This window comes from Zonotrichia albicollis, chromosome 6 (assembly GCF_047830755.1).
Source record: "Zonotrichia albicollis isolate bZonAlb1 chromosome 6, bZonAlb1.hap1, whole genome shotgun sequence".
NCBI lineage: Eukaryota > Metazoa > Chordata > Aves > Passeriformes > Passerellidae > Zonotrichia > Zonotrichia albicollis.
The window spans coordinates 26,588,424-26,616,266 of NC_133824.1; the positions used below are offsets into that span (position 1 = coordinate 26,588,424).

The following is a 27,843-nucleotide window of genomic DNA, read 5'->3' on the forward strand; positions in this document are numbered from 1 at the left end:
ACTCCTGTTTCTTTTGTAGTCGTGGGCACTTTGACTACTTGGAAACAGTAGTGCTCTGGACTTTGAAGTAGAAGGTTAAGTGTGTCAAATACAGGTAGAAAAGGCATCTTCTGTAATCACTTCTGAAGGCTATGCATAGAAGTATACTCTTACTGCTGCTGGTTTTAGAAATTTTCTTGTGTACTGCTTCATATTCTGGTCTGTAATGAGTTCTCCTTTTCTACAGAAATAGTAAGTTTGCAAAATACAAAGCTGTTCATAAATTTCCTGGATCACTTCAGAGTTACATGAGAGGGTGGAGTTGGCAGAGGGTAAAGGGCAGAAACTGGGCTCTGTGCTACTTCATGATGCACAAAGTCAGCTAAAACAGATTAAGAACATTCCTCTGGTAGTGGAAAAAGGGAGACAGCTTTCCTAAAGAACATTCAAATATTACATGTAGTTTTTCCTGATTTTTTTGAGAAGGAATAGATCAAAAATGTATGAAAAATTGTGTTCAAGCCTTTGAAATTATGGTCTGCTTAATAGAGTTTTCCTCTGTTCCTTACTGGATTTATCAAGTGCACCACCTTGCTTACAAGTGAAGCTATGTGCTCATTCTATTTTAATTAAGCAAAGGAACTAAAGATACAGAGAAAAAAAAAACAACTCTAAAGTAAATGTTAATATATATTATTAAAACCAAAGTAATTTGAAACAAGTGTGATATAAATTGTGATGTGCCCCTGAAGTCCATTCCATGACTGAAATGGGATATGTCCATGATGTCCTGTAGGTATTTTCCTTTTGCTGATATCTGTGTCTTTTTTCCAGATAAATTCTTGTTTCTTAAACTCATAGAAATATTTCAGCTAGACATGCAGTTTCCAGTTAGAGGAAGGCATCTGGAGTTGCCCTACCTATGGCAGCACTGTATTGATCAAATTGCTATCATTTTACACACATATGCTCCTTTATAATTGCTTTAGACCCACTTTCAGAAATGAACTGTGAATAAAGGTGCCTCAGTTCTTGAGATGCCATTTCAGTCATCATGAAGTGGTTCTGCCAGGAGGTATTAGATATCAGTGCTTTGAAAGCCAGCACTTTTTAAGGAAGATTCAAAAATTACGAAGTCAGAAATCACATTTACAAATTCTCATACTTAAAAAAAAAAAAAACACAAAAAAACCCAAAACCAAACAAAACAAACAAAAAACCCCACCAAAACCTTGTGATTATCTTGGTTTTAAAGTGAAATTTTGCCCCAGGGAATTACTGAAAGCAGAGTTGGTCTGGAGATTAGGGTGAAAAGTAGTTTCAAAACCAAGCTTTTCCTGCTTTTCCACATTTGTAACCATACAGAATCAATACTGTATAAGGAATGAACTGTGTTTCCATAGAATCATAGAAACTTCATATAGTTGGTGATTGCCCATCTCTAATTAGTTGAGGTCTCTCTACAGGGCCTCCGTGCCTCTGAGGGACTCAACAACCCCTCACAATTTAGTGCCGTTGGCAAACTCACGCAGTGTCCCTTTGAATCCTGTGTCCCAGTCATTAATGAAGATGTTGAAGAACACAGGGCTGAGGATGGAGCCCTGCAGAACCCCATTAGTGACAGGTCTCCCCTCTGATGTCACTCCACTTGCTACAGCTCGCTACAGCCAGCTGCTCACCCAGGGTGTGATGTATTTATCCATCTGTGGCCTGGACAGTTTGTCTAAAAGGATACTGAAAGCTCTGCAGAAGTCCAAGAGGATTACATCTGCTGTCTTTCCTAGGTCTTTCAGGTGGGTTACCCTGTTGCAGAAGGAAATCAGGTTCAACAAGCAGGACTTTCCCCTTATGGAGCCATGATGGCTGTGAACAATGACTTCATTGTCTTCCAGGTGTCTTTCGGCACTTCCCAGAATAATCTTTTCCATTATTTTACCAGGCACTGAATTGAGATTGCTAGGCCTGTAGTACCTGACGTCTTCCTTCTTGGCCTTCTTGAAAATCAGGATAATGTTTGCCAGCTTCCTCTCAGGTGGGACCTCTCAGGATTCCCAAGACTGCTGAAAATCATTGAGACAGGCTTTGTGATGACATCAGCTAGCTCCTCAAAGGAGTCCCATCAGGCCCCATAGATTTGTAGGGATCCAGCTGAAGCAGCAGATCCCACACAATTTCGGGGTCAGCTGGGAATTGATCATTCTCGCAGTCATGGTCCTCTGGCTCAGGAATAGGGGCTCTCATGGCTCATCATCCATGTTGAAGATGGAGGCAAAGAATGCATTTAAACACCTCTGCCTTGTCCGTGTCCTTGTTTGTGAGGTTGTCAATCCTCATCCTGTAATGGGATGAAGTTATTTCTATGCTGCTTTTTGCCATTAACGTCCTTGAAAAAAACTCTTTGTATTGTGCCCCACAATTCTGGCCTGCTTAATCTCCAACTGACCTTTGACCACGCAAATTTTCCCCCTACCATGGACAATAGCATTTCTGTATTCTTCCCCTGTCACCTGACTTTGCTTCCACCAGACGTACATGTCCCTTTTCCTTCCACAGTGGATACAATTCATTTTTTCAAAAGTTAAAATTCATTCTTTAGTCAGTCACTTGATCTCCAGAATGTTCTCTTTCTGCATCTACTTTCTCTCTTTCTTTCCCTGGAGGAGCTGGGGCAGTGGTGACAGTCTGAGAGACTTTCCCTTATTATATCTGACTTCCAAGGTAGTAGAGCTAGTGCCAATCCTTGCTGCAGAATGCCACCCATCAAGAGAAAAAGCACTTCTTGAGAGACACTGGGCCAAGGGTGGTGTCCTTCAAAACACAGAGTGATACTGTGATTGTTCAGGAGGATTCAAGCAACCTGTTTTCCAGAGCTGTGGTATCTTCTGGACAGCCCACTGGGCTGCTAGATGCTTGTTCTTAGTCATGCAGTATTTGTTTCTGGGAAAACTCGTGGACACAGTCCCTGTTCCTGAAACTTTGGGGAATGCCAGGGCAGCAGGTGGCAGAGCATGTATGTAACAAACCTTAGGAAACTGAACATAAAATTCCTACACAGTTGGGATTTTTTTCTATTAAGTAAAAAATTTATTTTGTTTGTCCAGTAGATATTTTCCAGCCAACTATCCCTTTTTCCACCCCACCCTTCCTATGTCTGGTGAGCATTAATAAGACAGCAGCCAGTTCAGCAAAGTAATGAAATTTCTGGGATGTCCTGCCTGCTTGAAAATTAGTTAAGTTTGCTCTATTGCTAGGAGAGGAACAGCTTTCTGAACAAACGGATGAACTTTGCTCTTTTGCTTCCTTCTAGAAGCCAGGGTTCTGGTTTTTGTTTCCTCCAGGACAGAAGCAGCACCACTGGGGGAGGGCCAAAAGAAATTTCCAGTCTGCATTTAAATTCATTTATGTCACCAAAACCCACAAGCATGGACAACAGCAGGAGTCTTTTAGCTATTGAGGTGGGACTGAGCTGCATAGCTTTAACAGTAGCACAGTGGCATAAGAACATGTGAGAACATGGGAAATGTTAATTGCTTCACACAAATACCTTCATGAAGGGAATTATCTTTATGGATACTGATACTTTGTTCTCCCTAAGCACTCTTTTAAGTAGCTAACCATGACATTTATTTTCCTGAAATGTATACATAAACATGCAGACTCTGAGTTTGGGCCAAAACCAATGGGGCTGCGCTAGAAACTATCAGACTCCTCAGTTACCCCTGTGTATATAATTATCCTTCCTTCCTGAGCTGTAGTCAGCAGGCTTTAAGGTTACTGTTTTTCATGTGTTCTCAGCTGTCTTTGGTAGGGTTAAATACATTGCAATGCTATATTTAACATTTTGTTCTTGTCCATTGGAGGCAAGATGCTGGATTAAAGGAGACAGCGCTCATATCTGGTATGGCAGCTTCTATGGGCCTGGTTTATTTTATAATTTTCAAGGGATTCATGAGACTCAAAGTATTGTGTTAATCTCTGTAACATGTTTTGAAATTCTCAGAGGAAAAATGCATATAGAAGTGTTATAGCAAGGCAGTACTTTCCTGTGGTATTTCCAAGACAGGGCATTTAGAATCACAGAATCGTACAGGTTGGAACCTTTAAGATCATGGAGTTCAACCATTAACCCAGCACTGCCAAGTCCACGACTATACCATGTCCCCAAGTGCCACATCTATGTGTCTTTTAAATACCTTCAGGGATGGAAACTCCATCACTTCCCTGAGCAGCCTGTCCCCATGCTTGACAACCCTTTCTGTGAAAACATTTTTCCCAATACCCAATCTAAGCCTCCCTTGGCACAACCTGAGGCCACTTCCTCTTGTTCTGTCACATGTTATCTGGGAGAAGAGACCGACTTCCACCCACCTACAACCTCCTTTCAGGGAGTTGTAGAGAGCAATGAGCTCTGAATCCTCTTTTCTCCAGGCTGAACAAGTCCAGCTCCCTCACGCACTCTTCATCAGCTCCAGACCCTTCACCAGCCTTGTTGCCCGTCTCTGGACCTGGTCCAGCCCCTCAATGTCCTTCTTGCACTTCACCTTATTGAATGCCATATAACTGTCCCATCAGGTCCCTCTGCAGAGCATTCCTACCCTCCAGTAGATCAACACTCCTGCCCAACTTGCTGTTGCCTGCAAATTGACTGGTGGTGCACTTTATCCTCTTGTCCAGACAATTGATGAAGAAATTAAGTAGGTCTGGCCCTAATACAGCCCTGGGGAGCACCACTGGTGGCTGGTCACCCACTGGATGTAGCACCATGCACCACCACTCTCTGGGCCCGGCCACCCAGACCGTGTTTCACCTAGCAACCAGTACACCCACCTGCACCATGGCAAGCCATGCTCCACGTGAGAAACTGTGTCAAAAGCTCTGCTAAAGTCTAGGTAGTGACATCCACAGATATGACTTCATCCACTGAGCAGGTCACTTGTCATAGAAAGAGATCAGGTTGGTCAAGCAGGACCTGCCTTTCACAAACCCATGCTGTGTGGGCCTGGTTCCCTGGTTGTCCTGCATGTGTTGTGTGATGGTGCTCAGGATGGTCTGCTCCATGAGCTGCCCCAGCACCAAGGTCAGGATGACAGGCCTGTATTTCCCAGGCCCTCCTCTGGCCCTTGTAGACGGTGCCCCTTTGCCAGGTTCCTGTCACCTGGGACCTCCCCGTGTGACCAGGGCTGCAGGTGGCTGATGGGCAGTGGCTCAGTGAGCTCTTCCAACAGCTCCCTCGGGACCCTTGGGGGATCCCACCTGGCCTTGCAGACCTGTGTGTGTCCAGGTGGCAAAGCAGGTCACTGGGCATTACCCCTTGGATTATGGGGGCTTCATTCTGCTCCCCATCCATATCTTCCAGAGCAGGGGGCTGAATATCTACAGAAAAACTGGTTTTAGGATTGAGATATGGGCTGAAGCTTTCAAGCTGTGCTGAGTGACCTGTTGGGCAGGAATTTTCCTGGTGAAATGGTAAAGTGTGCAGGTAAAGTGTTTCAATGCATAAGTGTATGGTGACTCATTCTCAATAAAACAAAACAGAACAAAACCCCCTTATCTCGTTCAGACTAATGCCAGACATAACTTTTGTTGTGTCCTTGGTTACAGACCAGCTGTTTCATCTTGCTCTGCTTACTATCATATGAATAAGCCCTGAATAAGCATTCCAAAATGACTGTGGTGAAGTAACCCTGGTGCTTGCTGTGTGGGGGGAATGGCTGGAAAAGACCAAAGGGGAGTCAGGATTAAGTTTTACATTTATGAGATTTGCAATTATTTACCTTACATTTTTTATCATGTTATTAAAGCATTTCTTTCAAAATGTACAAATATTGGGCTATAACTTCACCAGGAGATGGCTATTGGAAATGTTGTAAAGTGTGTATCTGTTCTGAGCCATCTTCTTATATAATATGCTTATCATATGGAAAGTCAATTCTGTAAAAACACAAAGAGATTTTTTTATAGTTCTTTTTAGGGTAAAAGTGATGGTGTGTAGTCATGCAAGAAAAAAAAATAATAGGAAATTTTACGGAAAAGTAGATTTTTTTTCAGGTGGTGAGATTAATTTTTTACAGCTCTTCCTTCTGTTTCTTTTGAAAAAAATAGCTGTGAAAAGACTACAGATGCACATATTCAAATTCTGCAAACCTTTCCATGTAAAGAATTTTTTTTTCCTAGGATGCACAGTTTACTTCAGAGACTTGTGCCTTACCTCAACTATTAATTGACTATTTTGAATCAGGACACAATATTGTTATGGCTTTAAATTTACATGCATGTTTGCAAACCATATCCTTAAAAATACATAAATACGCTTATGGGGTTTTTCTGAATAAAGTGCTGTTGACTGATAACCCTTATGACAGAAGTCTTTTGCTTATCCATAGATCATATACAAGCATAAGCAGCAGTATAATCTTGAAGAGCATGAGAACAGTATGAAACTGGACACAAGGCACAACTGTAGCATAAACAGATGGTTATCAACATAGCACGATACTGACTTAATCCAGCAAAGTGCCAGATGAAAGGATGCCAGAAAAACAGTGAGGGTTCATTAGCAAGTGTTTGGAGCTCAGACATCACCAGGTGACTTACTTGGCTGACCTGAGTGTTTGTTCATGTCTCTCTTTGCAGCAACCCTCCTTCTTAATGAACTTTTGGGGAGCGGTCACACAATCCAGTCATCACTGGAGCCCTGTCTGCGTTAAATGGGTCTGGGTTCTGGATGTATGGCCCTCTCCTGTTTAACAGGACACTTTCAGAGAATGTTTCCATCATTCTTGAACAAGAATTCACTTACTCGGGTGCTTATAAAGCACTAATTAATTTATTATCTAGGAATCTAAATAGAAATCAAAAGGCTCTATGTCAAATAGGAAAGACCAGAAGAAACCTTGAAATAGTTCATCTTGTTCTCTTCTCTGTTATTTCTTTAATAACTACTGCAAGTTTTCCTAATGAGGATTATTCTGCTGTCAGAGCTGTACAAGCTTCAAACTCACTCACCTGTAGTTCAAAGTATCCTAAACAGAGAAGCAGGGACATCTCTGAGGCAGAGAGGCAAACTCAGTCATTAAGTTACACTGAGGTCTTCCTGCTGAGGCTGGTGGCAGAGGTGGGCTCTTTCTGGTGGGTATCTGACTGACAGACCAGCCCACTCTCAGAAGAGGCTGCTTCTTGGTTGCTGCTAACCTACACTGTTACAAGTTAACCATCTCCTATTATGTCATATTTTCAAATTACTATGCAAAAGCATTTGCAGACTGATCTCTGCAGTGCCCTTGCCAGGTGCTCATAACTGAGGAAACTGAATCATAACTGAGCTTTTGCAGCTGGGAGCAGAGCTGGAACCTCTTTACTGCCATTGAGCGCCAATAAGCTTGATCTTGCTTAACATTTATTGCCTTTGTTTCAGGCACTTGCAAGTCTTTGTATCTCCTGGTACTGTGTAGTGAAGGTACTCCTGCTTCCTGGTCCAGCTTGCTCAGTGGATTAACTCACCTGCTGAAGCGATGTTTAGCGTGGTCACTGAGTTCAGTCTTGAATCTCACTCCTCAGCATGCCATAAACTTTTCTTCATAAGGAAAGGTTAATGAAACTGGGACTGTGACCGGAGCTTTATGGCAGAACTTTTTCTCTAATTCCTTGTTTCCAGTTTCTGTTTATACCAGAGGTGATTTTTCTAAGCCTCAGCTCTAGAAGTCACCTCTCATTCCTCTGTCTCTCCCCTTTGCAGACATCAAAACTGTTCTAAACTGCAAGTACCCAATGAAGACAGTAGCCAGCACCTAAATTTTTAGATTATTAAAATGCTTGTCTGGCCTCTTATCTCCAGTAGTGTTTAATGCAAAATTTCTAGTATTATCAGTACCTTTTTTTTCCCTCTTTCAAACCCACCACAGAAAATAGAATTGTTACCTTAATGAGACCTACTTAGTCACAGAGATGCTGTTGTTTTAGTTTTTACATATTTTCTCAGCTCTGTAACTGAGGATATGGCCTTTTGCCTTGGTCTAATTGATAACTGCACACCTTCATGTTAATCAGATAGAAATTTTCAGAAATTTGGGCTGTACCTCCTGTTCTTTATTGGGAACCACTTAAAGGTCAGGATGGGAGGAGTAAGATTACTGTAACAAAATCTGTTCTGAACACAAAAGAGGGCTTCTGTCTGTGGTGCTATTAATCCAACACCCTTTACAAACATTATACTTACAGTTAAGTAAAACAGCATAAAAATGGGAGAGAGAAGGAACCAGATGGGACTTTTAGGCTCTGGTCTGAATTGTCTGAAGAATGTTCTGTTTGTAAGCTTAAGTCCCTTTGCACAGAGGGAATGGATACAAATTCCCATCCTGTTTATACAGAATCACTTTCCTGATTTTGATTTGACTTCTGTGTGAGTTTTTTCCTCAAAACAGAGAAGAATTAACCTAGGGCAGATTCGCTCATCAATAACTGAAATGTCATCACTCCTAAAGAGTGTCAGAGACCAAAGTTGTTTATCCTTGGAATGACGTGGCAAATCCCCTTGCCTCCTATCTTCTACCAGATTCTCTTTTTTGCTTTTTTAATTTTTTTTTATTATTTTTAAATTTGAAAACAGAGGGAAGCAATGCCTAATTCAACTTTAAGTGTTATTTATTCAGAAATGTTCTGCTGAGTCTTTCTTGTAATATGCTATACTTAAAGACATTCTTAATAGTGAAAAAGATCAAAAAAACATTGTGAGTGAACTAGACAATCTCAAGTAATGAAAATATAGTGGAATGTAAGATTGCTAATAGAAATAATTTGCAAAATAATATTGGGCATTCCAAATGAGTTTCTGTGTTACTTAAGGAGCAGACAATTTCAAAGTGAAGCTAATATACTGGAGTGGTTAAGTTTATCACAGAAAGACTAATTCAACACTGTAATGTAACCAAGAAAAGGGTGTGCGTTATCCTAGAATAGATTAGGCAAGGTGTTTGTATCAGGCAAAAGTGTTTGTATCCTTGTGGAAAGGCACTGGGGTCATCTCTGGAATACTGTATATGGCCTGGAAATGTTTGTTTAAGCTTCTTTCTGCTTTCTTCTCCATCTACTTTCTTCCTAGCAAAGGTCTGTGCTAGATAGAATATATTTATTGACATATATTTTATTTATTTAATATATTTATTGAGCTGTCACTGGTAAAAAAAAGTAGACCTTAGGTAAAGCTTTAAACCAGACAAACTTTGACATATTGACTTCAGTGGGCAAAGTGCACGGCATCGTGTGTGAAAAGGTAGGGATCAGACATGATTCTCATCTTCAGCATTGCAATTTTTAGGATTCTCTAAACATATTAAGGGAGAATCATGTCAGGAGTTTGTATATCTAGGATATTGTACTCTGAACTTGAATTTTTGCTTGTTTTAGGAATCTAAAGTCATTGAACTGTTCTAGATTGACAACACAGGAGAATGGCAGACAGTGAGTGATTTTTAAAATCTACTGCAGAGAGAACAATGGGGTTTTCAGCTCAGTTTTATCAGTATATCTACCCTGGGTAGGTTCAATTCATCTAGAGGAGTATGCTCTATGTAGACTTTTTAATCTTTGATCTTTGTAATTCCTGTTCCTTTAGCTGTGATGTAAAAACAGGCTGAAAAAGAATAAAACCTTAACTGCTTAGGAACTGAATGCAGGCTACTGACCCACTTGAAGGAATAAAACCCATTTTAATGCACCACTGCCTGAGATGGACTGTACTTTAAAACACACGGGGCTCTGATTATCGCCAGTGTTGCAGACTTAATGGGAGCTGCCTGGCCAACTTTATCATATCTACCCATCCTAATGCAACAAGAAGGTAATAAAATAGATAATTTTCAAAATATTACCTTCCTTTGGACTGATTGTTGTAATTGTTGGAAAAATACCATGGGATTTTGGGACATCTGCTCAATCAGGAATGGAAAGGATGGGTGCATCAGGTGGTAGTGTATTTTACCCATATGGTGGAAACACTGAAAGATACTTGGGACTAAAAGGTAAAAGGCATTATAAATAGCTACCTGAGCCATCGTGCTTCCAGCTCTCACAGATACTTTGATTCAGGAGAGATATGTCCTTTGGCTGCATATTAACAGAAAGCCATAAATTCCTCCATCAGTGTTGAAGTTCAGTACTTCTGACAGACTGTGATTGATGGGTAGCTTCAACTTTTCCAGCACTGGTAAGTAGTATTATAAAGCACAGCTCAGTTAATGAATTACTTCTTCCTTGAGTATTCATATTGGAGCAACACCAACTTGGAAATGACTAGTGGGGTCAATTATCAATAAATCCCCCTGTCTCATCAAAGAAAGTGATAAACTTAGGTTGCAGTGTGGTGTGTGAGTCACTGCTGAAGTTCTGCACTGGAAAGAGCTCATTAGATTTATCTTGGGTTTGCAAGGCCCTTTCACATTTGCGTAACAGTGATGGTTCATGGTCTCTCTTATCAGTCGTTTCCTACCGGTGAGTCCAGAATCTCTGGCAGAAGTTCTTGCACTAATCCTGAGTGAACAATCAGTCAATTTTTTTTCTGCCATTTGATTTAATTTGTCTGTGCAGATACCTTCTGCAGTTCAGGGTGTTTACATACTGCATGGTGTTGAAGTGGAAGTTATGGACTTCAGGTTATGGACTTGAGCTGGCCTTGTGCAGAGCTGACAGTGGTCAGGAAGGTTTGGTTTGGAGTCTGAGCCAATAAAACCTTATCATGCCTGAGCCAACACCGACATTTATTTCAGCACATTGATGGTTCTGGTCCAAGTGATATGTTTGTTCTTCAGTGTACGTCACTGAACTTGTTTCTTTTAGCATCAGTCTTTATTTGTCTATGTAACAGTAACACAAAACTCTGTACCCAGAGTCATCTCAAGCTACAGATAAAAATATCACCTAATCCTCTCTTAAATTGTGTTGATATTTACAACTGGACATGGTATATTTCATATCCAAAACAATAGGAAACTACTTTTTTCTCCTTTTTCATATATTTTTGCCTTGCTTCTTGCTTGTGATCTTATAATGGACATCTCATTTGAAATAACTGAGCAAGCTGAAAAAAGAAAAGTGTAAATAAGCACAAAAAATCAAAGAGTTTCTTACTAATCTTACTAAGATAATACCAGTATACTTAATTGGTATTAAATATATGAAAGAAAGATAAACAACTCACTGTAAGACATGTACTAAAGGTTGCCATATGGGTCCCACTGCAGGAAAGAAGAGGTTGAGATTTTTTTCCCCCGCTACAGTTTTGCATTTTCTTGGTGATGGTTACATTTTTGTCCTTTGAATGTAACTAAACTTTTCTAAAGTTCACATGTAGTTAGGATCCCTAAAGTCTGAATTTCTTAAGCATAATCTCCATGCAAGAGAATATCTAAGAGCTATAAATGCTGCTTCCAGTAATTCTGTGAAAAGAATGATCATTACACATGATCTTTGCTTCTGCTTCTTCTACAAACATACAAAGATTTTTTTTAACCTACTGATCATTGTTTATGACATCAAAAATTGTTGTCATCAAAAATTTCAGACTGGATGGGTTATAAAGCCATATTTGAAGTCTTAAAGGGCTGACCAGTGTTTAGTGCATCTGTGCCATGCACTGGAACAAGAATGTTTGCCTTTGACTGATGGGGCTTCTTGGATATCCACTGCCCTGTAGAAATGTAAACAAAGCCTTCTAGAACAGTTCATGTTTGTTAGAGAAAAGTTTTTCAAGAATTTTGTTCAGCAATTGTACATTCAGCAATACAGACAATGTTTATAAGGCCAATGATTTCCAATTCATTAGTAAATTCTCTCCCAATAATGTTCTTGCTGGAGAAAATCTGACTCTTGTAGAAAATTGAAATTAAATTTTAAATTAACTCTGTCACCTTTTCTCTAAGATCAGTAGAGCGTGACAGAACTCCAAAAGCACATATATTGCATCTGTATATATTAGCTCACAGGTCTGATAGTATGACTTTTTTCTTGTCCTTGTGTGATGCCCAGTGGGCTCTAAAATACACTCTGCTGAGGCTTTGCATAACATCATATTGCTGTGTCTCACACATGGAATTAGCAGTGTTGTATTAGCTTGTCTCCAGGGACTTTGCTTTTAGGAATGGAACAAAGTGAACACACAAACGAGTTGGAAAGGGCTTTTGTTTGTTTCATGTCAAAGGCATTTTGCAGCCACTAGTGTGGGTAAAAAATATTTATGCTATGATCTAGGACTTTTACTTGGTTGAATCCCAAGCTTTTTGGCCCAGGTCTGGGATTTTAGGATTATGCCTTTACCTCGAGGAAGGACACTTGTTTTTACTGATACTCAAAGCCTATGAGTGGAGAATAGGAAGAGCCCACTTCTGATGCTGTTTTGTAATGGATTCATTTTCTTTCAATTTATAAATAATAATGTTGATGTTTTTCATCATTTAGAAAACCAAAAGAAAGTTAAAGAAGAAATGTTTAAATAAAGATTTCAGGCACATTAGAAACAGGCATTGAAGAACAGGCATTCCATTTACACCAGATACTTTTTGTCTGTAGAAGATAAGCATGTTGCTAAAATTATTATAGATATTCGAAGAATAATAAAAGTGATAAATCATGATGGCAATTTACATGCTAATTACACACTTAATGTACATTCCTCATGTTGTGCTGCCGAATTACACCAAGTGATTTGCTGTGTGCAGTGGCATGGGCAGAGGAGCCAGTGGCGTCTCTGTGTGGCCATGCAGCTCCGGGCTCCTGAGCTGCGCTCCCCGCTGGCCCCAGAGCTGCCAGCTGTGGCTCAGGCTGGGGGAAGCAGCCATGCATTCTGGAAAGAGCTGCCCTGGTGTTACTGTCCTGGTACTCCCTTAGGAGTCCCCCACAATTTGGGACACAAGATTATCTCTGGGATAAAGCTGTGTTCCAGTATGTGTTGTAAATAAGTATTGTATCCTTCAGCTTTTTCCTTACTTGCAGAACTGGAGTGAAATGGAACAGTACACGAGGCTCTAAAAAGCTACATAAACTACTTTCTGTTCTTCTCACTACTGGTGTTCTGTAAATCTTGTGAGTCACCACAAGTTGCCACATAAGAGAATTCCCATAGGAGTCTGTGTTTATGTTGCCCAACTACTTTATCCAGCCACAGCACCATCCTCAATCCCTTTTCTTGGCTTTGTTTTACTGTGGTAAGCAGGACACTCTTGCTGGCTGGCTGCTTTCCTGCTTAGTAGAAGCTACAAGCCTTCACACTGGACAATTATCAGGGCTTTGAGCCTCAAAAATATTATAGCTATCATCATGGCCAAGTTCTTGTGAAGTTTCCTTGGCCTATAGAGGACTCTCCACTGGGAAAATTAGGAGACTCTCAGAAACAGAAAAGGTGACAAAATCCATTTTACGAACTAGGGAACAAGGCATGTGGCAGGGAGACAGAAAATGCTTCTGGGGAGAGGAATTTTGCAGAATCTGGTGTTTCATGAGCTGAAAGGAGCTGACTACCCTGCATACCCTCCCTGTATTTCAGCCAGGGGAAATTTCACCAGAAGTCTGACTTCAGCAAAGTAAACTGGAGGCAGCTTGGTTTTGTGCAGTTCTCTGGCTGTGCTGCTGCAGTTCAGACACCATTTGAATACACATTTGGGATTTCATTTTCTTTTCCAATTAAAACTTGCTGTTTGCCTGAGTAATGCAGTTCCCTGCCACTGAAGGTATTGTTATGTACATCAGGCAAGAAAAGGCTCTCTGGGTATGAGGGCTCAGGAGTGTGCTGGCAGTCTGGGAAAGGACAGCTAAGGAAAAGCAGCATTATGTTAGATTTGGCCTATTGCATTCAGGACAGTGGTTGCTCTGAAGCACATTAGGACAGTTCACCTTGGAAATTTTTGGTTTTGTTGTCTGTGTTTGTCTTTGATACTCATTTGAGGGTTTGATGGTTTTCTTCCACTGAAGTTATGTTTACTCAGTCCAAGGATACTCAGAGCTCCTCATTGTAGTGCCTGATGCTAAAACCATGCCTAAATGGCACTACATATTTCATGCTGACCTCTCTCACTTGAAATCCAATGTTTGGCACACCACTAAAGCTGAGACAATTTGCAGACTGGTCATCTGTTGCTAGCAACTGCCTGGACAGGCTCAGCCAAAACACATGCCTTTGTTCTGGTTTTATGAGAGGGGGAGGAAGGGACCCCACTGAAAAGAGATAACAGAACTGTTGCTTATTGAGCCTTCTGGATTATAGCCTCTGGGTACAGGAAGGTAGGGTACATCTGGAGCTGTGCCTACCTGGCAGAAAATGCAGTAAAGTTGCTACAGATGTCTTATGTCCATATATGATTTTCACATAGTTGCTCAAAAAGCAGTGGCAAAGTTAGGAAGAATACTCATGAATCCTAATTTCCAGTTCCTGACGTTGTGCACTGTGCATAAGTGCTCTATACATATATTGATTTTATAAGGAGCACCTGAAGCCAGCCAGGTATAGGAGGCTTGAGATTTGCAGTGTCCTATTTCCTAGACTTGTCCCTTCTGTTTCTCCTTTGTTCTTAAAAGATTCTTGCTTTTCATTTCTATCTCCTTCTTTTGTTTGTTTTCCTTCAATTTCTTTCCTTTGCAAGTATTGAATGTCTCCTGTGGGAGTAAGCCCAGCCACATGTGCATGCAATGATGGTTTATTTTTATTGGAGTCATTGCCTGTGACTGTTATTCATTACTATAGGAAGAACTGCACTAACAAACTGCTCTGAGAGCTTTTTTTTCTGTTGTAAAATGTCCTGTTTTGTCCACAGCCATTGAGAGTATATGCTGCCATCACTAAGATGTTGAGGGTTCGGAGCTCAGACACTAATACAGCCTCCTGAATGCCCTGTCTGGTGCTGAAAAGCAGAATCTCAGTAGCTCAGCTTCTTTGCATGGTGTCTCTGTAGGTCAGCTTTTCAACCATCTGTCCACCTCTCTGCCATTTAAGCAGCTCAATTGACCTCTGCTTGGGGAAGAATTTGTGGTTGCACAAAGTGCAAGCACAGTCACTGGCTACTGTTGTGTACTCTTCAGAAGAGGCAAGTAAAAAGTACCATAAAATGCTTATATTTCACTTGCATTTCTAGTCTTCACATTGGATAAGTAATCCTCTCTTTTGTTTCAATTTATCACATATTTGTGTTACCATGGGCAACACCATGATGTCCCAGAATTCCTGGCTCTTCTTTAAGATTAATGTCTAACTAAATGATAGTAGTAGTTGGGTTAGGAGCATATGCTTAACATAAATTTAAGCTAGAACTTAGGTATGTAAGCAGACTAAATAATTTCAATAAGAAATACAGAGGTGTAGAATTTTTATTCATTGACCTCTTCTGAGAGTGGAGCACTGAGAGAAAGGTGATCTGCCTAGACTTACACAAAAGAATATATGATCATATCCTAGAAATTATTGCTAAGATGAAACAAAAAGACAAGAAGTGATTTATCTGAAATTTGGCTATTCTTATATAGCTTCATGATTTCTAGAGATTTATTTTAAATATTTCAAAAGCTCTGCTTCACACTAGCACTAGCTAGACTCTTATAATTAAAGGTAATCTCTTGCAGTTTGGCTGAGAAAGTTTGATCTCTTTGATAGTAATTTACATTTGTTAATGTGTCACACTGATATTTCAGAATAGAGATTTCTTTGAATTCTTTCTTCCATGCTGAATCCATTACATGTTTTCCCTTGAGCTTTTGAAAGCTTTCTCTTCACTAATTTTCTTACTCAAATCAGCACCCATGGTTGCTGTTTCCCTGTAAAAATGTCTTAAGTGCATCTTCATTTTTCCCTCCCTCATTTTTTCTCAATATGATAAACGGGGAATTCTTGGCTTTGCACTCTTAGCAATGTTCTTAATATATGAAATTTGTATGCCTTGTACTAAAACAAAATAAACAGATGTGCTGCTGCATTTTGAGGGATTGAGATGACAGCAGGATGGTCAGTTGCCTTTTGAGCCCATTCACTCTGCTGTTTTTTCCAGATGTGTGCTAATGGACATTTTTAGGATGTACACAAACTCTGCTTGCCTACTTTTCTGCACTAATTGGTTTGGGTTTCTGGAATGCCTCTCATAAACCATTTCTAGCTGCCATTGTTGCTTTTCCATAAAGTACTAAAAAGGAAACTTGTTCCTAAACAGTTTCCTCTAGGTGGGATTTTCTTGTGGGGAAAGAGGAGATGCAATCCATTTAAACTGCTCTATAAAGAATTTTATTGAGTTGTGGCCCTTTAACCTAGCATTGATGAAAGCTTTTTCAAACAGCTGGACTTCAGAGAACCACATCTCTCAGGTGCTATGTATGGCACAAATTAAATTACAGTTTCCTAAGACATAATTTTAATCCAAATGATAATTGGTTTTTAAATTTTTTTTCCTTTTTTTTCCTTCTCTCTCTTTTTTTTTTTTTTCTTTTTTTTCATTTATGAAAGCAGTAGGGACTCCACGACTCCACATGTACTCCCAGTACTGGAGCATATTTGTAGCCCCCCTTCTCATAGTTCCCTCTCTAGTGTTCAGGCCATCTTAAGCATGCCCTGTTTCAATCCACCCTTTCTTTTTTCTTTTTTTTTTAACAGGGAGAGTACATGTGTATTTGGGAGGACTGGAGAATGATGGCATATATCTCTTTTTCCTCAGCCTGCCTGGTTTACCTCCTTATTCCCAATAATTGCCTAGCCTGCAGCCTTTCTTACTGACAAGTGTATGGGTGCACACAGTACAGCTGGAGTGGCTGAGCTTTCTTCTGCTTGAAAGAGGAAAATTTGTGCATGGAGAGCCTTTCCTGGCAGTGGGGTTTGGAGGAAGATACAAAGCAAGGGACAATTGTTTCTGTAGGAAAACGTGAGGTCCTGATAAAGTCAAACTCTACAGTGATTTGCTTATGAAGGCAATAGGATTTAATGACATTATTCAGGTTTTGGTACTGATATCAGCTGTAAAATCTTTAGGACTGTATTTAATTTACTTCAATTTACCCAAGTACATAACGGGGTTATTTTTTCCCCACTCTTCTAAGGCCTTTTTTAAGTCTGTAGATCAGGCACCATATAAGCACAAAATGTTGTTGTCCGAAGGATCATTTGCTATCAGAGATCAGTTGTTTGTTTATAGATGTATCTTGTGAGCTTAGTAAATGATTGCAGGAGACTGAATCTACTTTTTTTCCACCATAACACTGGAAAGGAGTTAGGGTCACTCTCTGTTTCTGCAGCAAGGGGCAGTTATCTCTCCAGTGAAATCAGAACCCGTGAGACTGAAGCCTCAGAGAGCTCCGAGGTCCATGAGCATTGGTGTATAGTAAGGCTTGGTAGGAAACACAACAATTTTTTCTCTTGTGTTGTAAAAAGCCATCCCACTGCCCTAAAGGGATGCTTCAGTGTAAAGAGAGAGTGGGGAACAACTCTGTGAAGACTTAATGCCACCACAGTGTTGGTGCCCTTTAGGGAACTCTTGGTTCTCTCCTTGGGTACCTTTCCAGTGGGCTGGAGGCAGTGTGAGCTGTGGGACTGAGAAACAGAGCTGGCCCTGGGAACTTGGTTGCAGCTCCTACTCAAAAGTAAACAATCTGCAGAATAAGGACTGCTGCTTTCATTTCTAGAATATATCAAATTCCGGCACACTGGGCCCGAGAAGGAGCAGAAGGGAGGGCAGAAAAAACAGTTATGAAGTCTGCTGGGATATCTGATGCAAAATCAACTTTGTTGTTTTCCTTCCTGGCTTTTTCCTGGGCTCTATTGCAGCTGAAAAAACAACCCTTCTGATCTACAATAAGAGGGGAAATTCTGGCGTGAAGATTGTCCACCCAGTCAATTTGGCACAATCATGGGAAAGATTTGTTTAGCTTAGCACTGATTTTATTAGTACATGAGTCTAATCAAACGTTAAGAGATAGTATTCTCACTGCTGAGTGACCCTGTCAGTGGTGTAGGCTTCCTTCTCAATCCTCATGCTCTTTCAGCTGAATGTGGTGTCAGTGAAGAGTTCTCCTGAAATGCACCAACTCTTAGCAAAGCTTGTTCACTGCAATTGCACAGCAACATGAATTAGCAAAATGCCCCAGCGAGGCAGCATTGTTTCAGTAAGGGCCAAAAGAGTCATGAGAGCCAGACTCCTTCCACAGGTCTCTGGTATTCAGTCAGTAGACCTGAATTCTAAAATATTTATTGACTGTAAATGTGGATTTGCTTTTCATTCAGTCCCTAGTGCACATTATATGCATTTTGTCAGTACAATAGACAAGAATAATATGAGTCAAGGAGAAAAGACAGTGTAAGAAAAAGCTTGATATAGAATAAAAATAAAAAGACAAGAATCTGTCCATTGATAAGAAACCGGTACTTTAAAGGAGGCTTCAAATAGTTTCATTTATGTTCCTCAGTTGTTCCTAAAAACCAATTTCTTGTAATAGTTTCCATAAAAAAATGGGAACAAAAGTAGTTGTCTTTCCAGTCTAAATGGAAGTGATGTATTAAATGTTAATACAGATGATTTTCTCAAGTATTTCATTGAAATATCTTAGTCCAATACAAATGGATTAAGATATTCCAATGAAATATATCTTAGTTGAAATCATTCGTTTTCCATTATAAAATCATAATTTTTCAGTCACATGAGAGCTGATAGCTCAGTCAAAATCATGTTGTTATTTCACTGTTTGGTTGTTTATCATCCTGGCATTTTGATAACTAATTTGATATAGGACTCTGTCCCCTTCATCATCTTTACTCTTTTTTTTTGGCAGAACATTGCCTTGATTTCTGGTTGTCAGAAGCCTTCTGGAAGTTCATCCAATACCTTTTCCAATTCATCACTTCCCTTCCTATTGACAGGAGGCGTTGTTCCAATAATTACTGTTTTCTGCTGGGCTTCTGCAATCAATTCTTTGATTAATCTCTTCCATAAAGCTTATAAATAATAAAATGTATTATTAAAAATGCTTTCCCTAACTAAAGCAAACGTTCATGTACAATATTTCTGCTGTCATCATCAATTCTCTCTCAACTGCTCTGCTTGTCTCACATTTATCTTCCTTTATCTAATCTAATGGCATCTATCCAATTTCTATTCACTTTTCATCAAGGTGATATATTTCCTTTTACATAGTACCTTTGTGTTCTTAGCATGCCTTGTGGCAGAAATGATTTTTCAGTCATTTAATGTTTATTCTACATTGTTGTCAAATAATAAATATTTATTACGAACCTCTTGACAGGGAATGTGATGCTAGAAAGAAAAGAAAGGAAACTAAGATTTGACCATTTTATAGAGGTTGGACTTGGCAAAACTTGAAATTGCCTTCATTTTTACTTCCCTCATCGATCTCCATCATTTGCACTTTAGAGGGACAGCAACATAATAAATGCAGATGGATTTTACGTTCCATTCCAGAAACTCATGGGCAGCTCATGGAGAGCATTTTGGAAGTATCATAGAATGAATTAGAAAGACTCAGTACTGTTTCATCATTTTTTATGTCTGTTTTCTATTAATTTTACTGTTTAAAAATTATTTTTGTAATCAAAATGCTTGTTAATTTCTTTAGCTTATTACTTACCATTACTGTTTACTCATCTCAAAATGTGTACCACTTTTGGTGCAACTTTAACTGCACTGAAGTGTTAATAGGAAAAAAAATAATGGGGCCTGGATTTGGTTTTGATTCCATGATTAAATAGTGCTTATCACTGAAGCACTAAAGTGTGTTTTTCACTTATCTGGCTAGGAAAGAGTGCAATAAATTGCTTTACATACATCAGGAATATTAGTGGAGTTGTATTTTCCTTTCTTTTCCTGAAGTAAAAAAGGAACCAAGGAAATCATCTGTTGGACTGAAAATTTTGGTTCATGATCTTAAGTTTTATAAAGTAAGATTGTGGAAAGAGATCTGTGTTTCAGCTTGTTATTGAATAATTCTGAATTCAGATCCAGGTTCAGATAAGACATCTCTCTGTACTCTCCCCACTTTTCAGACAGGAGTGATTGAGAATTAAAACAAGACATACTTGAATATATGTGAGTTTTATAAATTCCTGGTCTGCCTGTGCTGCCTACTTCTGAATTATTCTGGAAGATCCCATGTGTTCTCCACATCCTCAGGTAGCTGTTAGGAATCTTGTGGAGAGAAGCAGATGCTAACTAGAAGATATAGATGAGAAGCCTTTAAATTACAGATTCTCTATCTGAAAATGATCAACTTTTTCTTGGTTTATTCACCACAAAGATCCTTAGTTGCGTGTCAGCCATCAAAGGACTTTGTTAGCGTGCATTGTTCCAACTCTGTTAGTTCTATCAGCATAAAACATGGGTTGGCAGGGCTTTGGTGCTGTAGGAAGCCCATAGGAGTTGAAGAGACTTAACAGGTCATGAAGTGCTCCCAAGGCACTGCTTCATATCCCTTTCATAAATATTTTAATCTGAATCCTAAAAGCAAAGATTATTTTTTTAGCTTTTCCTCTTTGAGTTGAAGGCTCTTCCAGAGTCTCATTTTATTGGTAGTTATGATCTTTTAAATTTCCAGCCAAAATGTCTTTATGGCTGCAAATCCATTCTTCTGCCATCGTTGTCAGGTTGAGAAGCTCTTCCTTTTCTTCCTGCTTCATTCTCTCATTTCCCCTTTTCCCATTCACTTACTCACACAGACACTGTCAGCCTTCATTTTTGCCAGAATCACTGAGCTAGTGTTTTTCTAGTGCTGTCTCAGATGAGCACTCCAGTCTCCTCAGCAGCATGCAGCCCCTCTCTTGCAGTCTGGGTTCATAAGTGACCTGTAGGGTACACAGTCTCCCAGATTAAACCTTGCTGGTATCTTGTGCAGAAACACACAGGTGTCCCTGGTTTTACCAGGTATATGTGGTGGTGCCCTGTACAACTGGGTCTGTCACTGTCTTGACTACATCACCTTATGGGTCAGTCTAAGTGGGATACTAATATCTCAGGTACACCCAGGGAGTGTCTTCTTTCCAATAGCTGTTTCCACTTTTGTCTTACAGCTTCTGTCTTATCCTTGTTTTTTTCATTACCAGTTCCCATTTAGCAGTGTTAAAAGCTTTACAGAGATCTGAAGAGATGAGTTCAAATTTATATCAGACTTCTAAAGTAAGCATGTCATCTGTGTCTGGCATGTCATCTATGTCATGCCAGACATAGATGACATCTTTCTTCAAAGAAGGATGTCATCTATGTTTGGCATGACAGCCATGTTTTCTTTTACCCTGTTTTCCAAGACTTTAGTTCATGGAATCATAGAATATTCTGAGTTGGAAGGAACTTGTAAGGATCAAAGAGTCCAGTTCCTGGCCCTGCACAGGACAGCCCAAGGATCACACCATGTGCCTGAGAGTGTTGCCCAAATGCTTCTTGAACCCTGTCAGGCTGGAGCTGGGACCACTTCCCTGGGGAGCCTCTTCCAATGCCCAGCCACCCTCCAGGTGACGAATTTTGTTATGATATCCGACCTAAACCTCTTCTGATGCAACTTCAGCCATTCCATCCTGTCGTTGGTCACCAGAGCAAAGAGATTGGTGCCTGCCCCTCCTCTTCCCCTCATGAGGAAGTTGTAGACTGCAATGAGGTTCTCCCTCAGTCTCCTCTTCTCCAGGCTGAACAGACCAAGTGATCTCAGCTGCTCCTCATACGTATTCGCCTAAGATGCTTCACAATCCTTGCAGCCCTCCTTTGGATACTCTCTTATACCTTTGTATGCTTCTTACACTGTGGCACCCAAACTGCCCCCAGCACTGCCCCGGTGAAAAGCAGAGCAGGACAATCCCCTCCTGTGCCTTGCTGGTGATGCTGTGCCTGATGCCCCCCCAGCCACGGTTGTCCCTCCTGGCTGCCAGGGCACTGCTGCCTCTGTTCAGCTTGCCACAGACCAGGACCCCCAGGTCACTTTCTGTGGCACTGCTCTCCAGACTCTCATTCCCCAGTCTGTCCTTATATCCAGTGTTTTCCCATCCTGGGTGCAGAACCCAGCACTTCCCATTGTTAAACTTGGTGATTGCCCAGTCCCCTAAATTTTCAAGGTTTCTCTGTAGGACCTCCCTGTCTCTGAGGGAGTCAACAGCTCTTCACAATTTAATATCAGCAAATTTCCTTATTATGCCCTTGAGTCCTGCGTCTAAGTTGTGTTATTCCTCACTTCAAAATACTATGGATAGTACCATACAGGGTACTATATACCTGTACTGTATACAGATATATGGTACTGATGCAGGCATCAACTCAATAGTTTATATTTTTTCCTCTTCTTTTATGGGGACTAAGTTTGCTGCCTCTCTGTTATGTTGTATCATCTTCAAGTTGATAGGAAAGTGACAAATACTAGCTATTGGGCCTGAATTCGCATGCTGTTTCTTAGAATAGTTTCCTGATAGAGATTATCTACTTCTGCTGAAAGTGCTAAATTCCTGGAGTTTTCATTCCACTCAGTTGTTATTCCTATATCGATGTGATATGGATAAATTCACATTACCTGCCTTTTTTTCTTTTTCAGTACTGTCCTACTTGAGAATTATTTTTTTTCACTGATATCTAGAAATATATATAATTACTATCCCAATATAATTTCATTATAAATGCAACTTTTATTTACTTTTGGCTATTGTTAACAATCTTTCCAGAGTCAACACTACCTGATTTTTGGTAATCCTTGATTTATACTTCTATTTCCTGGCCTTCCAAACATAATTTTCTTTTTTTGATATGTATTTTCTTCCATGCTTTATAAGTTCCTTGTATAGATATAAGAACCTACTCTCTGTTGACTGTTCTGGCTAGAGGATAGTTCGCAATGAACTTTTACAAATGTTTTGATTTCGCTTGAAAAACAAATCTAAATACATATTTACTACTTTTTAAAATGTTATGTTAAATACTATCGCTTGATGTTATAAAAATGAATTCTCTGTACTCTTTCTGCTTGTGAAATGTGCAGTTGTACTTAAAAGGTTCTTTTTCTCAGTGGGCAAACATTCAAAATAAAGCAATACCTTTGAATATTCTGAGCTGTTTCCATTTCACTAGAAAGGAAGCTAACTTGGAGCCTCAGATGTAGCTGTGCAGTAGCCACCTTTCAGAGGGACTCTGTGATGTGCTGCTCAAAGCAAGTGATTTATTATAGTTTTTCATCGCTATACATAGCTATGCACATACCGTAACTGAATAAAAATGCAGTAACAGACTGTACATAGAGTTATTTGAATGTCTATCCATGTGCATGTATAACTGTGCCTAGTGCTCATGCATACTTTGGTTAGTACTTATGTGCATAGTAGTGCATGGAATGCCAACAATTTGACCTTGGATGTCAGAATTGTAACTGTTTCACTTCAGGCCTTTCCAATTAAACAGCCAACTGTTGAGGGAGGCTCCACCTGAGTGTTTGCACTGTTTTTCCACCCCGTCCTCTCCCTTGCATTTTCAGAGCTGAGGGAGTGTGTGAAGCACCTGGAGGCAACTCCTCTTCATTCTACTTTCTTCCTGGCAGTCTTCCTCCTGCTGTCTCTGTGGTAACCAGTGACAGGACCTGAGGAAATGGCCTGAAGTTGTGTCAGGGGAGCCTTAGGTTAGCTATTGTAATAATGCTCTTCATGCCGAGGGTGACTGGGCGCTGGAACAGGCTCCCCGGGGCTGTGGTCACAGCATCAAACCTGTTCAAGAGGTGTTTAGGAAAATGCCTTCAGGTATATGGTGTGATTCATGGTCCTGTGCAGAGCTAGGAGTTGGATTCGATGAGCCTTGTGCATTCCTTCCAGCTCAGCTTATTCTGTGATTCTGTAATAATGACAGGCAAGGGAATACAGGTTTTGTTAGAGTGCATCAGGTATGTGGGATGTGACTTGCTGCCCTTTTCTCCTGAAGATAATCCCAGAGAGAATGGTAATTAACATGGAAGAGGGGAAAGTGCTACTACAGCAGGTTTCCTGCTTGGATTATTCACAAAGTATTCACAGTATCATATCCTGGTTTGATGTTGTAAAAATGTCACTTTCATGCAGGTGACGGCATGAGAGTTATTTTAGGCAAGCTGTGGAGGAACAGTCCTTGGCAATGCGCAAAAATCAAACAGGCAAGCAACAGAGCTTGGGCACATTTGTGTGAGTTTGCCACCTGCAGGTCCCACATTCCCTACTCTGCCCATTTCTGTCTCTGCAGTTCTGCTGCAGGCTCGTCTTCCACAGAGGGTAATTGTACCACAGTGGAGCCAGGGACCTTGGTTTATTTCTGGTGTCACCCTAACACCAAGCTAAATTCAATTGCACTATACATCCATCCTGAGGGAATTGCGTTTCCTATTTTGATATTTCAAGGACAAGATCCTTGAAAAAAGCTTGACATGGTCATTACCCATTTTGCAGAAGAGGACATCCAGATACATGCAATGGCATGTTACCGTCCCCAGTGTGATGACATGTGAGTGGACATGCTGCTTCCAGGGGCAGGGTAAAGACAGTGGGTGGAGTTCTTGGAGAAGCCAAGGGGGCATATCTGTGGAATGGCTAATGGCAATTAAAAATTCCCTGTATATGGCAGTAGCAGTTTTGTTCAAAATTGTGTTTGAGTGCAAAAGTCTGAACAGCAGGAATGGTTAAGCTTAATAGGATGCCAGTAAGACAAGCAAAAGGTACTGCTTCAATGGCATTTTTTAAAGATATTTAAGGACCTGTAAATCCTTTTAAAATTGCAGCATGATCTATATATGTGTATGAGAAGATCTCAACTACTTAGAAGTGATAGGGCTGGATCAATAACAACATGTTATATCTGAAGTGTGCTTTACTACTTCTGGAAGTTAAATCTGGTGAGATTGCTTTTGGAGATTTGAGCTTTGATCAGTATGTTATAAAGATGCATACTTACATCATGTATTTGCTTTGCAGCTCCTGGTTGCTAAATCCCCTGTTGCTCCATTCTCCACTTTTTTCTACACCATTGAGAAATCAGGCTTGATTCTTCAGGGTAAGACCAGAGCATTGGTTATTTTGTCTTTTCAATTAGTATTTTAAGCAGACTGAATAGATAACAACAACTGTTATTGAAAATTGTACTGTTTATACCAAATTAAAATCCCGCACATTTAAACATTTTGGTTAACTTAGAGACATTTTGCTGAATTCACTGTTTTCTCTTGGATTACACTAAATTGGTTCTTGCATTTTTCCATGGATCTAGAAATGGGCCCTGAAATTATTAACCAGGGCTCCTTGTTTTTCTCCAAGGTAAAGTGGAATGGTTTGGGTAACATGGGTCGCAATGGAATAGGTTTCTTCAGGAGAAACATACCCATCTATCATTAATAGCCTGTGTTAATGAATGATTCTTCTTTAGCAAATGGCTTGGCATCAGTAAGAAAACTAATATCTGTTTTCTGTTTTTGTGGTCATTGTAATGCTAACGCCCAATGGTCTTAAATTATCCTCAGATTCTCTAGGATATGAAGTGTTATGCTGAAAAGCTGCATATTAATACCATGCTGACAGGGAACTAGGATTCCTTGTGGCTGTGTCCTGAAATATGTACTTCTAGACACAGCAAAGAGAGAAGTACAACACTTCCCTTCTTTTCCCATTTATCCCTACAAACATCCTTACTTTTTGACAAACCTTCATAGATCAATTTTGTTGAGTTGATGTCTTTTGATATGCAGCCTGGCCCCTCATCACTGCATCAGTTTAACAGACTGAATAAAACTATCAGTGCCTGTCACTTGCTGTTCAGGGAGGACACTATGATGTGCAGCCAGGGCAATAAGACAAGTGAGTATAGCTGGTTCTTAGTTTCCAGTGATGGAGAATCACTGATCTCATGAGGCACTATAGACATTTTAAGGGACGTGAACAGTTCTGATTGCAAATTTCTCACATTCAAATAGGCTGTACCAGAATAATGACATATTTATATTTCCTAGTGACTCCATATGCTTACATCTCAGGTGATGTAAAATGTCAGAAAACAAATGAAATGAAATTGTTTTATGGTGCATTTTTGCTTCCATTTGATACAGCTACGTAATTGTAATGGTGGGGGGGGGGGAGGTGTCTATACAGCATTTCCTAAGCCTTTGGATACTATTTTCATTATATGTTTAGATAGCATTTTGGGCACTTGATCTGCTTTATTTGGTACCAGTAATTCTAAAAGTCTACAGGAACTAGAAACAATTTTTATTAGTTTAAATGGAGAGTGCTTGCAAGAGTTGTTCTTGATGTGTTTTGTTTCAGTATAGGGCAGATGATAAGATACTTTTCTATCTTGGATATCTTGAGTTACATAGATGTTTCTGGTCATTATTTTAAAAGGCAGACAGTTTCCTGCTTTGTCCTCAGGCCCTAATGTAGTGAAACTTTGGGAAAGAAAGTTTTGCTATTTCAGAAACAGAGAGAATTTGTTCAGAGTCAATCTTAATTTTTTCAGCTCTTTTCTGTGAGCCATGAATATAGCTTTCCCAGGGCTGAACCATACCTTTAAAGAACAAATAGGCCTGGTTACACATAATGATGGAACAGCACTCTGATAGGAGAACATCACTGGATTAAAAGTGTGGTAATTGCTCTTTTCCCTACACCCATGTGTTTCTGGGGGTTACACTTAAAACATCATTTGCCATTTTTCTACAAACAGATAAAGCACCAGTTTGGATTTCTTAAAGTAATTGATGTATTTATATCAGGCATTCTTTGTGCATTTTGAAAGGCAACAAGAATATCTTCTCTGTGTGAGCCTTTTATTACTTTCTAACTACATAATTATGTTTGTATTTTAGATCTTTTTCTCCAAGATGGGTAGCAAAGAAGGGTTCCCTAATAATGGTTCCCCTAATAATGTGGCCCAGACTCTTTTACAGAGACTTGTAAGCACTTACACATGAACCATCTCACATGGTAAATTTGTAAAAGTAAATATTGCATGGTCTCATCCCACATTTCAGTGAGGATTATTTCTGTGGAAACAGGAAGTGAGCAAATTACCAGGAAATGTCTGGTTTGGATAAGATGCAGAAAGTGGCACCAGACTGCCTTGTTCAGAAGATGCTAGAGTTTTTCTGAGTTGTACTTGGTGCTTCTTTCCAAAGGGAAGCTCGATGCAAGGTAAGATGTGGAGGGACACCACAGAGCACTAACCAGTGGGATCTGTCCCTCAGCCCGCTCCCAAAGGCAACTCTGCCATTCAGGCTTTGTACTTTGATTCCCTTGGTGTCAGGAGGTGAGCACATTGAGGGTGGCTGATGGGAACAAGTGGGTGGATGTGGGAACTGGTGAGAAGCAGCAGCTGGCTGAAGTACCCAGGATTCTTTCTTTTTACTCAGGGGGACCCATCCTGGGACCATTAACCGATAGGCCATAAACAAATTGATATCGGAAAATGTAGCTGGAAGCTCCTGATTAGCGAGGGTGAATGGGGAATGAAAGACAAAGTGAAAGTGTGATTTAACAGTTCCACAAGCAATTTCCATTGCCACCTCTGAGGGATTAGGATGTGTGGAATAGGCTAAAAAAAAAAATAGGAGGAGATCCCCCCTGCTTTGTTCTGTGGGCTGGAGGATAATAAAACGGCAGGAGAGGCAGTGTGGCTAGTTAGGGATTTCACAGACTGCTATTTGATGCAGTTTAAGGAGCCCTTCTGCTATTGTTGCAGTTAAAATGGGAAGCGGAACTGTTCTCCATTTGCAAAAATCTCCAGCGTCCTCAGGAAGAGGGCTGAGAGCAAAAGGCTATTAAGATGGTAATGCTGCCCCATTTGGAGGAGTGTATCAAAATCCTCTTTGTCAATGTAAATTGCTGCTCTGTTTCCCTGGTATCTTTGCATCTCATGGCCTTAGTGCAAGCAC

At 40.2% G+C, this 27,843-nt stretch overlaps 1 protein-coding gene across 7 annotated transcripts in view; it reads left to right on the forward strand.

The window, feature by feature from the left end:
• The window catches only part of RAD51B (RAD51 paralog B), a 403,112-nt gene that overhangs the window by 245,115 nt on the left and 130,154 nt on the right, over nt 1–27,843 (forward strand). For 6 of the 7 annotated variants that reach the window (XR_012580812.1, XM_074542842.1, XM_014268656.3 and 3 more), the window contains exon 10: nt 24,896–24,974. The exons of the other annotated variant lie outside the window; for it this stretch is intronic. Coding sequence is in view for 5 of the 6 variants with exons in the window: in XM_074542842.1 (XP_074398943.1) it covers nt 24,896–24,974 (79 nt within the window). In the remaining variant the exon portion in view is untranslated. The remainder of the gene's footprint in view (nt 1–24,895; nt 24,975–27,843) is intronic. 7 annotated transcript variants of the gene reach the window in all.